A 15903-nucleotide genomic window follows, 5' to 3' on the forward strand; every position below is an offset into this window, starting at 1 on the left:
GTAACAAACCTGCCGGCATCCTTTGAAATCTGGTAGAGGAATGTGAAGGTGGTAGGAATATAGCACATGGCTAATTTGAATGGGGGAGGGAAAAAAAACAAAAAACAACGGTGTTTGAGGACTGAAGTTTGTCTTCAATTTCTTTTTGCCCCCCTTCATTGGAAGGTCTTTTACAGCTTTTTTACCCGCCTTTCATTGAAAGCGAGTGTCCATTGCATTAATTGCTTGGAAACAACAATTTGTATCGAGTGTATGACTGAGCTGCAATTTCTGCGGACCTTTAAAGCCTCTTGCAGAGTCAGCGTTCTGTATAGCAAAATTACTCTTGGGAATTCCTGGGTAATGTAAGTTTCCCAAACAAAGGACACTGTAATTTGGTACTGCTGAGCATCATTTCATCATTCTTGTCTAATTTATTGTTTTTCTTCCTGGCACTTACTGTTTGCTGTATCAGGCCAGTGCTGAGGTTTTATGGCAGAACGTTTACAGTGAATATATGTAAGAAATGTTCTTCGGGACGTCATAAATTCGCTTAAATCCAATAAATAGTGCCTGATTCTGCGATGTGAATGTGGGCATGTGTTACTATGATGCTTCAATTTGGTAATCTGCCATCCTGATATGTTTGAATGTGATTAAACACTTCCAAGTGTGATTTTTCAGAAATAAAGAGAATTGCATTTTAATTCCTGCAACGTTATTTTTATTTTTATTCCCCCCCCCCCGTGGTTCTGTGTCTCAATAATCCTTTTCTTTAAAATATGCGTTGCTGTTTCTTTTCTCTTTCAGTGTTATGTGTTGAAGTTTAAACAAAATGCTGTGTAACTTCAGCCCTTACCTTCAGAGGGGTTGGAGTTAAAGCATCTGTTTATCTACAGATATTTAAATTATTTCCAGGAGAGTGTGGAGACACCTCCCAGCACAGCATTGGGGTGCAGGGGATGCTGTTGTGTTTGAAGCTCAGAAGTGTTGGATTTTTGTGACAGTACTGAATGAAGTTATGGCAAGCTTTTGAAGGCTGGGTTTGGTTTGCTGTGAGGGCTGTGCTGGAGTTCTGGGCTCCCAGAAGTGTCACCCGGGCTGGGAACTGAGCCTTGGCTGGGAGGGAGCTGGGCTGGAGCCCCGCTGTGGGAACAGAACAACTGCTTTGAAACAGGCCAAACACACAGAGTGTTTGTTGGAGCGGCTGAACAGAAAGCAGAGTTGTTAAAAGAAAAAAGATGCTCGTAAATGTCACCTCATAAAGTATTACTGCAGCATCCGTGGTACCAGATTTACCAGGCTGTTACTTTATTTTCCTGTGTAACCAGGGTCCAGTGTTTGCCTCACTGGAAGATGTTAAATGTGGTGCTGCCTCAAGGTGAAGTTAAAAAAGCCTTGACCTGGGTCCTGTACGCAGGTTGTGTTGCACTTTAACCTCTTCAAATTAAGTTATAAATGTATAACTGTGTAAAATGCATAATTTAAAATTCCATATTAGTGACACAGATGCTTATTGAAGCTTCCCTAAGGGTGTTTTTCATGTGAAAAGGCAAAAATCTCTCTGTGGTTTGCAGAGCATAGCTAAATAATGTATTTCCAAAATGTATGTTTATCAAATCTGTGGCTTATATGCATAAATGGGAATCTCAGTTTTTATTAATCAGAGGTAGATGCTTAATTTAACCTGCAGAAATTAAAATAACAACTAGACTGGGATATTCTACCCAAGTGGGATGTTAGGAATTCTTACATGTGGAAATAAGTATTGGGTTTTTATAACTTCATCTATTTATGAGTCCTGAGTAAATGTTAAAATGATCTTTGGAAAGAACAAAGTGAGCCATGAGTGGAGGTGTGCTGTGCATTTGGAATGTCCCAAGATCCTGTAAGCTTTTACAGTTCTGGAGCTGTTTCTTTTCCTAAAGCAAAGTTAGCAACAGGAGAGCTGCTAACAGGCTAAAAGTGCACAGGGTTTTAAGTATTGGTGGGGAAAAAAGGATCTGATGGACTGTGTAAGATCTGGGAATGCAGAGTGAGTGGGTGGGACCCATTCTATGTAGAGGGTTCCTCTTCCATGCTTGCTATCAAGGCATGTTCTGTAAAGCTTGCACTCAAGAGTGGTGGTTTTAAACTTGCCTCCATTTTATTGGATCTCGATTTGTTTACCTGTGTTCTATACCAGGTGTTCCCAGAATTGTGGAAGAGCTGCAAGCTCCACAACTGAGGTTTCTTGAGAGTTCTTTCCTGCACTGTGACATTCTGAAATGGAACACTTGGAAAATGTGCTGTACTTACAGGGCAAAATGCAAAGAAAATAAACCCAAAACTTTGCTGTGAACTGGTGTGGGATGGCTGAATGGTTTTAAGGCAGAGTAGTGCTCAGGCACCTCAGCCCCACACTGACACCATACCAAAGCCAAGAGGACCCTAAAGCAGGATGGTGTAATGGGATTAATGACTGCAAGTAGGGTGGATTTGATTGACTCATCCCTTCAGAGCAGTGCGGTGGAGAGTCCCTGGGCTGTTTGGCCTCCTGAGCCAGCTTGTTCCGGAGGTGATGATGTGCCTGCTCTTGATGAGATCAGGGATTCCTGTTCTAGGAAGCAGAAAATCCAACAGGACTGGCCCAGTCTGTTACTCAGGAAGCTTCAAGACTGCTTTTGTAGCTAGCTACAGCAGTGGCTTGCCCCAAAGTGAGTGGTGATGAGAGCAGAGTTAAATCCTGTCTAGGGAGAAAATGTTCCAGGGAAATCCCTGTGTCCTGGTGGGGACAGCCTGGCATGCTGGCAGGCATTTCTGCTCACCTGCACATCCTTTCTCTAGCAGCTGCTTTGCAAGGCTTTTCCCTGCCCTGGCACACCTGGGCATGCCTTCCAAGGACTCCTGGTGAGTTCTGCACTTCACCTGGGTGAAAAACTGCTCAGAGTGCTCTGAGCTGCTTGGGCAATGCTCAGATGAAATATGGATGAAAGCAGGCCAGAAAATAATGCAGCAACTTTTGTCAGTAACTTGCTCATAGGATACATAAACACAAATTATTAAAACTAGCAGAAATTCTTAACATACATTAATTAAAAAGTGAGGGGTTTAAATTGTTCATTCAATGTGAAGCAGCGTAAACTTGCCGGCAAATCTGAGCTCTTTGCACTTAGCTGTTAGAAGGTTGTGGACACTAATGCAGTAGTTGATGTCAGATTTCTGTGTCAGTGTGAGGCAGCAGTCAGGGTAGCTGCTGTTAACTGGTTTGCCTCCATTCGTGCCTTGAAATACTATTTTATCTGGACTCTTTCAAGCTACTGTTTTCTTGTAGGATAAATACCACGTTTTAGACTGATGTGTCTCTTCTGCTCTTGCCTTTAATATCCAGATCTGTCTTTGTTTTTGCAGGCATTTTGGGTTAGTTGGGTACTTTTAGCCACAGTTCAGATGGGCAAATTCCAGTAGCCACTTGCCAGCCATCACTGGTGGTAAAACAAGCTTGTGCTGTATGGGAGTGGAATGAACAATGTTATTGCCTCCAACTTTGAGGGTTTCTGTTCGAGCTCTGCTTGGACAAGTGTGAGCAGTAGCTGTGTGGAGTCACTGCTCACCTTGAGCTGTGGAGTCATGGAGAGGCAGTGACAGGGCTGTGCAGGTCCTGGCACTTGTGAGTCTGCTCAGGGGATGTTGCTGGCCATGAGGAGCAGGTTCCTGTTGGGAGGTGCCAGTTTAATCTAAAAGCCTTTTTGTGAAGCCACTGTTTCTTGTCTTGTATCTCTGAAATGATAGTCCAGTGATTTGTGATCTGGACCAGAAAGAAAGAACACTTTTATTTCGCTCTGGTCCACAAGTAGAAACAGCTGCTTTGGGCTTCTAGAACTGCAACTGGCACCATCTTCCAGGTGTTTGTCTCAGCCTCAACACTGCTTGAGCTCCTTCTCCATCAGAAAGTCCCAGTGCAGTTTCTCTTGACAGGTGGCTGTCTGAGGAGCAGATCTCCAGGGCTTGTGTCAGGATGTGACTTCTGTAAGAGCTGCTGTTCCTGTCACTGCTAGTCCTTTCACCAGTTTTAGACTGCTCTGCAGTCTAGAGGAGTCTCACTGTTTGGTTCCCTGGGGGAAGATAAGGAATTAGTTTCAGTTAAGTGATTTCTCAGTTTTCTGAAGAAATGTTCTGTTAGTTGGAAATAGAAGTAAAATTTTAATTTCATGGTTGAAGTGTTGTCTTCTGCTAGGTATGGTTTGGTCTAAGGGAGGTTCCTGCCTGTAGGAATAATATACTGAAGAATGGAGCATAAATTGTGAGATACTTGTGTTTTGTGTGTGATCACAGAGTAAACTCATCCTGACAGAGCTTGACTAGATGTATAAGAGCTCTGGGTTTCAGACCAGTGTTCTGATTCAGTCTGCAGAGGTAAGGGATTGGAATAGCTAACACTGCAGGCATATCACAGGGAAGGACTGCTTTACAATATTTACTCATATCCAACCTGTGTAAGTTCTATATAAAAACCATTCTTATGGAGAGGGCTTTGCATTTTAAGCTTATTCAAAGTGTGTGTGAGAGTTGGATTTTTGTTTGGTCCTTATGTGAAAGATCAGAGGGTTTTGCTGCACTTTGGACAAGCAGCACAGTACAGGCCAAGGCAGAGCAGGCTCCAGGCACCTGCTGTTTTCCAAAGGCTTTTCAAGGCTGCCTTCAGCAGTCATTTCATTTGAGTCTTTCTTCTCTACAGAAAGTGAGTGGAAAGAACTCATATCCCTTTGGTTAGTTCAGGCTGGATGGTGAGCTTAAGAGGGGAGGTACCACTTCAGTTTGAGCCATTTCTGTCCTGCTTGTGAAAGCAGAAAATCCCCAAGTTTTTGTGCTCCAAACTGCAGTGCTGCCAGTTTCAGTTGCATTTCTCTGTCAGGCCCTGGGCAGCTGCCCAGCCTGGCTGGGGATGGTGCTGCTCCAGGCACACAGCTGGTGGCTCTGCTGTTCTGCCAGGTCTGAGTGGAGTCAGCTGTACCTAACACACTGAAAGCACTGGTGCTGAGTTTCCCTGCTTTAGCCACTGCCTGGTTTGTTCAGGACAAACAGGGACTTTAGAGTCTGTTTTATGCAGGTGAGCCTTGGCTTTGGGTTTTCTCCAAGGATCTCTAGGTTTCGTAGCCAGGCAGAAGCAAAAACAGCTTAAAACAGATCAGGGAAAAACCTCATGCATTATCAGACTCTGCTTTAGTGTAATTTGAAACCCTTTTGCTCTTGGCATTCAAACTAACTTTAAAAACTGAAAATTATTTTGCTGCTTGTGTTTGATAATAAAACCTGAAGATTCCTTGACAGGTGCTGTTGGTGTGTTGAGAGGATGAAAGCCTGATGTTATGTATTAAATTTTGCTTTTAGATCTGTAAAGTGATTCTCACAAGTGCTGTGTATTACATCTTAAATACATTCTTACAAACTGACTGATGTTTTTTCTGTACTGATGTTGTTTCCAGAATACACCGATGATAGTGCTCTGATTCCCAAGAACTCATCAGTGATTGTGAGGAGAATCCCCATTGGAGGAGTTAAAGCTACCAGCAAAACTTATGTTATGTAAGTACTACAAACATTCTCTTCTGTGGGAGGGGTTGTGTGCCCACCCTGTTATTGCCAGCACCTGCAGAGCCACTCAGGTTGTACCTTGCTTGTTAAAGCTGCTGCTGGTGTTTGTTGTCATGGGGTAGATTTCAATGTTTCTGTCCCAAAGGAAACTTAGATTTTGGTGTTCAGACACCAACAGTGGTAACTTTCGAGATGATTCTATTTGGTTTGGTTTGGGGTTTGTTTTTCTGAGATTCAGGTGCAGATCCTGTTTCCTCTACATGGGGAGATTCCTTATTCTATGTGTCTGCCTTTTTAACAAAGGCAGGTACACATTGTAGTGTAAACTTAGCATTTGTTCCTGTCTGAGAGGAGTTTGATTCTGGGTGTTGGACTGTCCCCTGTGTTTGGGGGAGGTGGGGCAGGATATGACAGGTATTTTTCTGCCTCAGATCTGGGAGGTGTTATATAGTAGTTGTAGAGGAAAAATCAAGGGTTGCCAGCTGGTGAACCATGCAAACAAGAAGTTTCATGCCTAAGTGATTCCTGTGCGTTTCCTAAACACACAGTATCTGTTTGAGGCAAAAGAACCATACCCTAAATTATGCTGGCTTTTGTGCAAGTACTATGAAGGAACAGTTAATCCTGTTCAAATTCAAATCTCAGAAACAGTTTAGCACATTACCAAATGTACTGGTTAACTTTCTGAGTCTGTCTGTACCCAAACTGGGATGTGTGCTCCAGGTTTTAATTCTGTATTTCTAAGGTTTACATCTGATTCTCTGTCCTCAGTATTGATTAAAATTACAGATACTCAAATGCAATCCTGACTGCAGGATTATTGCTGCACTGATGTTTTCATGCAGTCCAGGTCTATAATAGTTACATCAATAGTTACTCTGTTTGAAGTGGCATGTTTTTCAACCTCTTTAAAGCCATGCCTCTTCACCACCAGCAGGAGATATTATTAGCTTGTGGTTTTGCCATGTCTTCCTAATGTTGGTTCTCAATAAAGTACCCTGAGGAGTTACAGTGTGTCTTGAACAAACAATACAGCAACATCCTGGTACCCATGAACCATTTGCAAGCAAAAAGCCTCAAATGGAAGTGGCTCTGCATGTAACCTTGGGGCATGTTACTGCAGGAGTTGAAGTGCTTCCTGCCTCTCCCTTGGGGTTCTGCACCCACAGCTTAGTGCCTGTAAGCACAGCCTTGCTCTGGGGCTCATTTCAGCTGGATGCTGTCCTGCCATTGCTCCTCACCTGGTGTTGTAAAGCCCTCCAAAGGATCAAAGCTGGCATCAAAGATTCTGTCAGCACTGCTGTGGGGAATCAGGAAAGAGCAGCACTGCTGGGGTACAGTTGAAAACTAACCAGATATATGATCTGGAAACACTGCAGGAACCACTGGTGGGGTGGTTAATGTTTGGGGATGAGGAATGTCTGCTGGAATGGTGGAGAAGCCTTCAGAAAGGCATTATTTACCTTGCAGTAAATGAATGAAGCAGCTATTGTGTGGTAATCCCAAGTATTTCAGTGTATTTCCTCACCTTTAGGAGGCGTAATTGGGAGCCTGGGGGGGTTTAGCAGTGGCAGGAAGCTGAGCCTCTCCATTGGCATGTGAATTCCCCAGCAGCCTTTGCATTGCTTCTGCTCATGGGACTCTGGATGATGCTTGGGTTGTTTGTTAGCTCTCTCAGTGGCTGCATGTGTGGTTCATGATGAGGAGCATGCAGGTCCAGACCACCGAGTATGTGGAATCTCAGCAAGTTTTCAAATGTAATATTTCCTAAAATATTGTAACATATTCAAGATTATTTTATAGCAAATTCTGGCAATTAAGACCTTTTTTTTTGTCACAGGACTCCTAAATCGCACAAAATCCTAGAAACTACTTTCAGGTGACATTTCTACTACTACTTTTAGTCAATATAGCATATGTAACATGTTTAATATTTTGGCACTTTGATGGCTAAATATAGTAGATCTCTGAACACAGTGCTTGGGCTTCCACAAAGAAACACTGTTCTAGAGACTGTGCTGCTGACACTGTTATGTTGCCCCTTTGTCCCGTGACTGTGTTTTTCACTTGAGCAGACTCGCACTTGTAGATTATCACTGTTCTTTCATAGAAACTGAAGCCCTGTACCTGGCTGTGATACCAGGGATGTACATGTTGGCCAAAGCTGCCTCATGCTTTGGTGATTGATTATTTGAACACACAGAGCTCTAGTGCAGACCTCATGGATTTGATACTTAGAGAGCAGAGACAAAATGTCCGAGGACTTTCTCTTGCGCTGTTGTGTTCTAGATCTGTAAGTCTTGAGTAATTTGTGTCAATGTAGAAATGTGATTTTTGGGGGGTTTTTTAGTTGCACTGAGCATACCAAGAAAGAACAGTTTGTTTCATATAAATGTTTACATTAATTGGAGTATTGGAGCATAATGTGATGTTCAGGTTCTGGAATCTTTGTGTCGGGTACAAGTGATTTTGTTTTAAATTCTGATCACCTTTATTTCTTCTTCTAGAAGTCGAAGTGAGCCAGTGAGTGGAACATCAAAAGCAGTATGTAAAAACACAATCTCACACTTTTTTTCCTACACACTGCACTTAGTTCTAAACAATGCAGCCTTTTATTAATTTGCCAAACGTTAACTTAATATATTTTCCAGTAAAACCTAGTGTATGTTGTAAATACTTTGTATTTGATTCAGCATAGTAAAAACTGGGTAATGCCATCATTTGCAGAGTTCTAATGTGAATATTGGTATTTGTGCCTAGTAATGCATTGTATTTCATATTGAATATGCCAGAATCTCTCCTGTATGACTCTGTGTTGTACAGATAATGTATGATCGTTTCCAGATCCTGTAGGCTCAAGATTTGCACACTGAACATGGTGCCATGTTCTACATCTGTCTGTCTATAGCTAGTGATATGTATGTTTGTATAGGTTGTTGTGTGCTTTTTGTTTCTTGCAATAAAAACTGTTTGGAGTGTATTTTTTGCCATTTTCACATTGTATCACTTAGCTTTTGTTTTTAAATACCTTTTTTTTGCCTAATGGTTTTTGAAAATGTTATCAAAAACCACTGAGAAATCATTATTGTGAAACTTGGTGCTGTTCCTTACTTTTGACTTGGGGGTTCAAACAAATACCAAGCCCAACATATCCCAGATGTTTTCAGGACAGATCTGTGCAGCTAAATGATTCCTCCTTGTGTCCTTAAGTATTTGGGTATTTGTTCCTAAAACTGTATAATTTAAGTGATATTGTTTGGGCCCCTCTGAGTACAGAAATGTCTTTAATAGCCTGACGTGAATTTCAATATCGCTGCTACACAGAGTGGTATTCTAAAGTTCTGATTTGATCTCTCCCCTTTATCTGATGAAGCAGTTTAGTTCAACAGTTTGTCTGCAAATGACAATATGTAACACAAATTTTGGCATCGAGTTAGAGCCTGGGGCATTTAGGGTTCTGAAATCCCTGTCACTTTTCTTAACTTCTGCCTGCAGCACATTTTTGGGTCTGGGTGACTCCAGGGTTGGCTGCTGCTGTAATTCCCAAAGGTGAAGCCTTTCTTTAGTATACCACCACTTGGAATTCACATTTGGAAAGGGGGCAGCATTTTCCTTCAGATTTGCAAACACTTGTACTGCTGCTAACATATAATCCCATAAGGAAACCCGTGCCTGGCCATGGGCAGATCTTGGTGTGCCACTTGGGTCAGTACTGTGTGCAACTGTGCTTTTCCAATAGTCCTTAGAGTATCAAAGTGCTGTTTGGTGGGGTTCATTTTTTTATCTTTATTTTAAGTATAACTGCTTCTCCTTCACTAGACTGGTGTGAGGCATTACACTAACCCTGGATCATTGGTTCTGATCGCTTGATCAGCTATTAGGATAACTTAATCTAGAAATTCCTGAACTCTATGGCTGTGTTTTGGGAAGAATACAGCCTCTGGTTCCCTTGGCAACAATCAACTTCAAATCAAAAACTTGCTGTATGTAGGTCTAAAACCACTAAATATGACATCCTTAATTCTATTGCTGATTGATTGCAATTCCTTTTGGAGATGAAACCCTCTCATTGGGAGTCAGAATTAGCTGAACTGGCCCAGTGACCCTAGCAGTTAATGTAATGCATTTATGTAAACCACGTTTATAGTATTTGATCTAATTCAGATGGGTTTTTATTTCTTGAAAACTTTTCTTTTTGTTTATTAGCATGTGTATAAACACAAACCACATGTTCATAAATAAAGTTAACATTCTTTTAGCCTCGTGTGTTCCCTGGCATGTCTGTATTACATTGCTCAGTAGCATCTTACCATAAGCTAACATAGATGTGTCAAAAAGGAAAAATCCCAGAGTGGGAGGGAAGGTAGTGTGAGTGAGAACTAACAGCAGGAAAGGAAAAGCAAAGCCATTCCCTGGTGTGCTCTGTCCCTGGTCTGGGAGGGTGGAAGCCTTGCATCCCTCTGTATAGGCCCTCTCTCACTGGAAAAGCCCTGCAGCCTCAGCAGTTTCTGGGACTGGAGACACAAACAGTTCATTCTTAAAGCTAACTCAGGTCTTGGTGTGGGGGGATTGTTTGCTCTTTTTTGGGTTTGTTTTTTTTTTTGTTTTTGTTTTGTTTTGTTTTTTTCTTTAAATAAACATATTTCTGCATGTATTTCAGAGCAGAAGCTGGGTCTTGTGTAGTTGGAGTAAATCACTAGGAATCTTGTCAGTTACTTACGGATAGTAAAGCTGCAAAGTTAGTATAAGTTTTCTTTTTTAAAGGATGCACAAAAGCTTCTTCTCTTTAGTATTTTTTTCATTGTCATGCTCTTCTGCCAGCTGCCATCCCACCCCTGGTACAGCCAGAGCCAGGTGTGAAGCCTTTCTGCTTTAGGTTCAGTGTCTTGTCCTTTGAGTTCCCTGGAGGCTGCAGAAGGGCCAAGCTGTGCTCCTTGGTTTAGCACCACTGAGCACAGCTGGAGCCTCCCTGGCTGAGCTTCTGTGTAGCCATGCTCCTGTTTTGGGAGAAGCCCTGGAATTTCAGCACTCCAGCAGTGAGATCAGCCTTTTCCTCCTCTTTTCTGTCCCCTTGCTCACTTGGCTTCCTGTTAGTTTCTGTTCAGTCTGCTGCACGATGTGGGAGTTACCACATTGGCTGTTGAGTTTAGGGTTTGGGGGTTACTTTTTCTGGATTGTTTTTTGAGGTTTTTTTACAATACTTCTGCAATGTTATCTTAGGGTTGCCTACAAATTCATGGAGATGTTGTTTCTGCTTTACTGTTTTGAGGGGCTGCCAGGAAATATGTCAGTAGAAATTTAGAAGGAAAAAATCAGCAAAAATGTGAGATGCTTGAAAGATGGCCATAGGCAAATGCACTGAGGAGTGCATTAATTATCTGCTTGCTGCTTTTGGTAACTGTTCAGTATCACCTCCTTTAAGAAATTAGACTGTTGCCTGCAGGCTGTATAATAAATAGAAGAAAGAATTAATAGTTTATTAACTGTTGTGTTTCAGTTCCTGGTTAGTGCTAGACCATTTAATGCTAGAGTTTTCTTAAATTTCTTGCTTGTTTCTGAAAGAAACACAAAATTATAGCTGTGCCTGCCCTGAGAGAACACTGACTTGCTTTTTCACATGTATAAAAGTGGCATATGGAGCATGAAAGCTTCAAAATGCTTGTGGAGAACAGAACTGGGTACAAAGCATTCTGGAAGGAAGGATAAGTGAATCTTGTGCTAAGACTTGCAGAGGAATGAAGGTCTTTTTGTCTGGCTCTCTGTGTTCCTCTCCAAAGGCACAAGAGCTCTTCAGTCAGTAATGCAGGAATGCTGTATGTGCTTTCCTGAAAACACAAGAGGAACAACTCACTGGTGTGAGGAATCATCTTGTGCATGGAAATATTTTTTTTCCCAGTCTGCTAAAACTGTTTCCTTGAATTCTCTGCTATATTAGGTAGTAAAGGACAAGACCTTTTTTGAGGAAAAGGTTTTAATCTCCTTGCTGACCTGTTTAGTGACTTCTTGGAGAGCTGTTCAGTTCACATTGTGAAATTTTGTTCTGCATTTTTGAGCAGTTTAGATGTAATAAGTAGTGATTCAAGTGTCTTTCTGGTATTGCTGTGCTAGCTCAAGTGCTGTTCATAGCATGATATTATTCAGTATACTGCAGAAGGAACTAGATCGAGGTAACCTTTTCACTTGTGGCAAAACTGCTCTTCAGCACTAGTTCTCTGGCTTCTATTTCTGAGAGCTGCTCCACAGGCAGCTGGGAGGAGAAAAATGGAGACAAAAATTCCAGGCTTGTGCTCTGAATCCATGCTTTGATCATCAGGAATATGCCTTGCAGTTTCTTTTGTTTATTTAGCACTGGGCTGTTATTAAAGATCAGGTTTGGTCTGATTGCAAGGAATCATGTAAATTCTCACTGATTTGGGTGGTAGGGCCTGTGGTCTGGTAACATACAAGGAATCAGTTTTCTCAATTTTTATAATCTATTCTGTCATGATAAACACCTTTATATAAATGATTTAAGCAGTTGGTTTTTCTCCATACAAAGTAGCAGGTTGTGGCTGCTGTTCTAGATTGGCTTTTATTTGGGTTTATTTGGGTATGACAGGAGAGACAGTGTGTGTTTTTGGGGCTGCTGGGGATGGCCTTCACTGACTGGGAGATGTGGGTTCACAAAATCATCACTGTGTGCATATAGAAATGATGAGACATTCACTGATTCATTTACAGACTACACTAATATTATGTTACCTGGAGTGAATCTTCTTCCTCAATTAAATATTTTTTTAAATCCCTTTTAGCTGAAAATTGACAGCTTCCTTAACCTTTCAAGAGATCCCTCTCTGAGATATTCTGAGCAATAAGTAGATCTCCAGTGGGGTTGGTTATTTTAATTTCTTCTCATAAGCACATAGATACTCTTAAGCCATCATAGATTTGGACTTTGTTTTGAATAAGTACAAATTACACTGGGTTGGGATTTCCTTTGGGTGACACTCAGGGGGATATAGTGCAGACATTCAGACTATAGTAGAGGTTAACTATTGCTGTCTTTTGACTGTAGAACTTGAATATGTGTTTAATTTTTTGTGAACAGATTGATGACTCTTCTGCATCTATTTCTCTGGCCCAGCTTACTAAGGTATATATACATTCTTGTCAAATACTTTAAAAAGTGTTTGCTTCCTGTTTTTAAATTATACTGTGATCTATAGGTAAATAACTGTTGTAATTGGAAAGCCCCCTTTAATTTTTATTAACTTAAAGTATTTATTTTAACTTTAAAATGTGTGTATATTTTGATACTATCCTGTAAAGAGTAGTTCCCAGTTTGGGAAGATAGAAGGGGAGTACCTTATCAGCCTCAGCATAATGTTGCAGTATTACTCATCCTCAAGACACAAAGAAGAAGCTCTTCAGAAGCTGTTTTACCGTTTTTCATACGTTTCATTAATTTTGCCTTGGAAACTAACCCAGTTTGTACAGAAGAATTTAATTGGCTGTAAGTTACGGACATTCCAGGGGGGTGTGACCAGCCACAAGAGAAGCGGTTCTGTACCATGGACAATTGCATGGCTATTTTTGAACCCCTAGTCATAGTTACAGACCCATTCTCTGAATGCTGCACAATTCCATAAATTGTGGGATCCATACAGTGGACAAGCCGATCTAATTTGTTTGAACGCAGACTGTGTAAATTGTATAAATGTACCTCATTGTTTATAGGAATATACCAATGTGTATGTGTGGCATCTGAGCAGCTGTGACCTTCTGAAACTGTTGTAATGCCATGTTTTGCTCGGGAACTGCTTGCATTTTTGCTCACCAATGTGTAATTTGTCTGGGAAAGCACTAGTGACTGCACTGTGTGGACAGGCAAGTGCTCTACCACCAGTCCCTAAAGCTATAGGCAGTAGAGTAGGCAGGGCCTGGGCAGCACAGCTAGTTAGTTCTTTGTTATCGAGATAAAGACTGGAGTTCATTTCTAATTAAAAGAAATCTCTTTCCTCTGGTAACTTTTCCCCTCTTCGCTACAGGAATTAAATTGTATACCTTTGGCAAAAAGCCCCCATTACAAATATATATAAATATCTCTAGTTTGGAAGGTAGCCACCCAAAGAATTCATCCCCATTAGTGCTGTCCCTAAACGTGTCCTCGGGTCTGTAACCTTATGTGAAGTTTTACTCTAAAATGTGCAAAGCTGTCCAAGGGGTGGGGTGGGGGTACACATTTAAGTTATTGAGGATATTGAAGTATTTCAGAAAGATGCAGGAAGGTGACACCAAGTGGCTCAGCACTGTCACTCCCTCTAATGGCTCTAGTGCAGCCCGGCTCAGCACGGAGGCAACGTGTTAACAGTTCTCTGGTGATTACTACTATGTATGAAATGCCATATTTGAATTTTGGTCTATTCCTACTAATGTTTTGTGGCTTTTGGATGTGTTTTGTAAACCGTTTGGGTTCAAACAAATTAGTCAAGTATTATCTGTAAAGTTTTCTGTAACTGTTAATGGAAATGATTTCATAGTTGGCGATCCGGATTGTTACTGTGGAGAAACACTGTGTATATGAAACAACCATTTAATAAAATGTTGAAACTAGTTGGTTGCTTTTGTGAATGAATGCATACAAAACCAAACCATGAGTGCTTGAGCTGAGTGATAGGTGCTTGAAGGCCCAAGTCATTTACAGTCACTCCCTTAGACCCTGCTTGTATCTGGACTAGTGTGTAATAAAAGCATTTGAACAAATACTTGAAAATCAGCTGGCTTCAGTAATTGGAAGATCTAGTTGTGCAGAAGGTTTATATTGCAATTTGTATGTTAAAAGGACATAGTCAACTGGAAAAAAAACCTGTGGATTGCCTTCTCTATAGTTAAATCACTTCACAGGAAGTTAGGAGAGTGGAACATGCAGTTCAGACTGCCTGCAGCTCTTGCTGGGCAAATTTCTGCTGGAAGCAATTTTGCCTTGCTGAGGGATTGTAAAATCCTTTGGTCCTTTTAATACTTGTGTGTATGAAGCTGAGTTTCAGCAAGCAAACCTAACTGCCCCACCTCTGCAGTTCTGTGTCCTTTTAATACTGCAAAATGTAAATAATGCTGCTTGTATGCATCTCAATTCCTTGTCCAGTGGAGAGCTTCTCCTGTATATAGTCTGGAGCTTAAAAATCAGCAGCGTAAAAATACTGGATATTGTTGTTTATGTACACATAGCTTCAGTCCTCTGAAGGAAATTGGATTGGTTACACAAGTCTTGCTGTAAGGTACAAACAGAGCCTAAGGTTTGAGTGCCCAAGAGTGCTCTTTTCTAGTAGGTTCTCAGGCACATAAACATCATGTCATGGCATAAGGACTCCCCAGACCATCTTCAGTACAAATCTGTTTGGTATAAGCAGCTGCTCTCATGCAAGCTCAGCTAGTGTAGTGCTGCTCTTTACAGGATTGGATGAGTGGTGTTGTCTTGGGCTGCGTGGGCTTAAATGTGTTTCTAATGTGTGTGTCAAATAATTACCTGTTGCACAGACTGCCAATCTGGCTGAAGCCAATGCTTCCGAGGAGGATAAAATAAAAGCTATGATGACACAGTCTGGCCATGAATATGATCCAGTCAAGTAAGTGTTGCTAATGTGAAACTTATTCTTTGAAGTTGATCTAAAAATTGTAGAGATGGTTTGTTTTAAACAAGAGAGACACATGAATCTCTTTTCCTTTTTTTTCCCCCAAAAACTTGTAGTTACATGAAGAAACCCGTGGGGCCACCTCCACCCTCGTATACCTGTTTTCGCTGTGGCAAACCTGGGCACTACATAAAGAACTGTCCAACAAATGGGGTAAGACCTGGGGGACTTGGGGGGTTCTAAGGTTTTAATTTTTATCTGGATAGTTACCTAACAAATGTGAATACACACGGTGAGAATTGTGTCTTTTGGTGTCAAATACAGAGATTACATGGCAGTGTTGCAAAACCCTTTGAATTCAAGAAAAACTGGAATTGTAAAATTTTCTTTTTGCTAGGTCAGAGGCACTAAATATTCCCATAGATCTTCCTCCATAAACCCCTGTATAGCTTGATATATCTTGAAATGAGTTTTTCCAAGCCCTGAATCCAGCTTCCTTTGAACTGCCCTTTGGAGGGGGGAGCAGGTTTGGGGGGTTTATACCCTTGAGGAACCTGTAGTTAATCCAAAGAATGTCAGTGAGTTCAAAACTCTACTCCAACCTCTGGAGCATTCTGGCTGCATTTGTTTAAGGAAAAGAGTATTTAAGTCCAGCAACCCTTACACTAGGTTAAAGGACAGGGTTAAAGGTTTTTGTGCTTAAAATAGTCACTGAAATCTCATTTTCAGTGTGGGCCCT

General features: G+C 41.3%; 1 protein-coding gene across 6 annotated transcripts in view; it reads left to right on the top strand.

Moving 5' to 3' along the window:
• The window catches only part of RBBP6 (RB binding protein 6, ubiquitin ligase), a 28814-nt gene that overhangs the window by 1005 nt on the left and 11906 nt on the right, over nt 1-15903 (top strand). For 3 of the 6 annotated variants that reach the window (XM_079320286.1, XM_079320288.1, XM_079320290.1), the window contains exons 2-7: nt 5445-5544; nt 7394-7432; nt 8061-8097; nt 12641-12685; nt 15070-15158; nt 15281-15377. In XM_079320286.1, coding sequence (XP_079176412.1) covers nt 5445-5544; nt 7394-7432; nt 8061-8097; nt 12641-12685; nt 15070-15158; nt 15281-15377 — 407 coding nt within the window. The remainder of the gene's footprint in view (nt 1-5444; nt 5545-7393; nt 7433-8060; nt 8098-12640; nt 12686-15069; nt 15159-15280; nt 15378-15903) is intronic. The other 3 variants (XM_079320287.1, XM_079320291.1, XM_079320289.1) reach the window with 2 other exon arrangements.

This window comes from Erithacus rubecula (assembly GCF_903797595.1).
Source record: "Erithacus rubecula genome assembly, chromosome: 17".
NCBI classification, from domain to species: Eukaryota; Metazoa; Chordata; class Aves; order Passeriformes; family Muscicapidae; genus Erithacus; species Erithacus rubecula.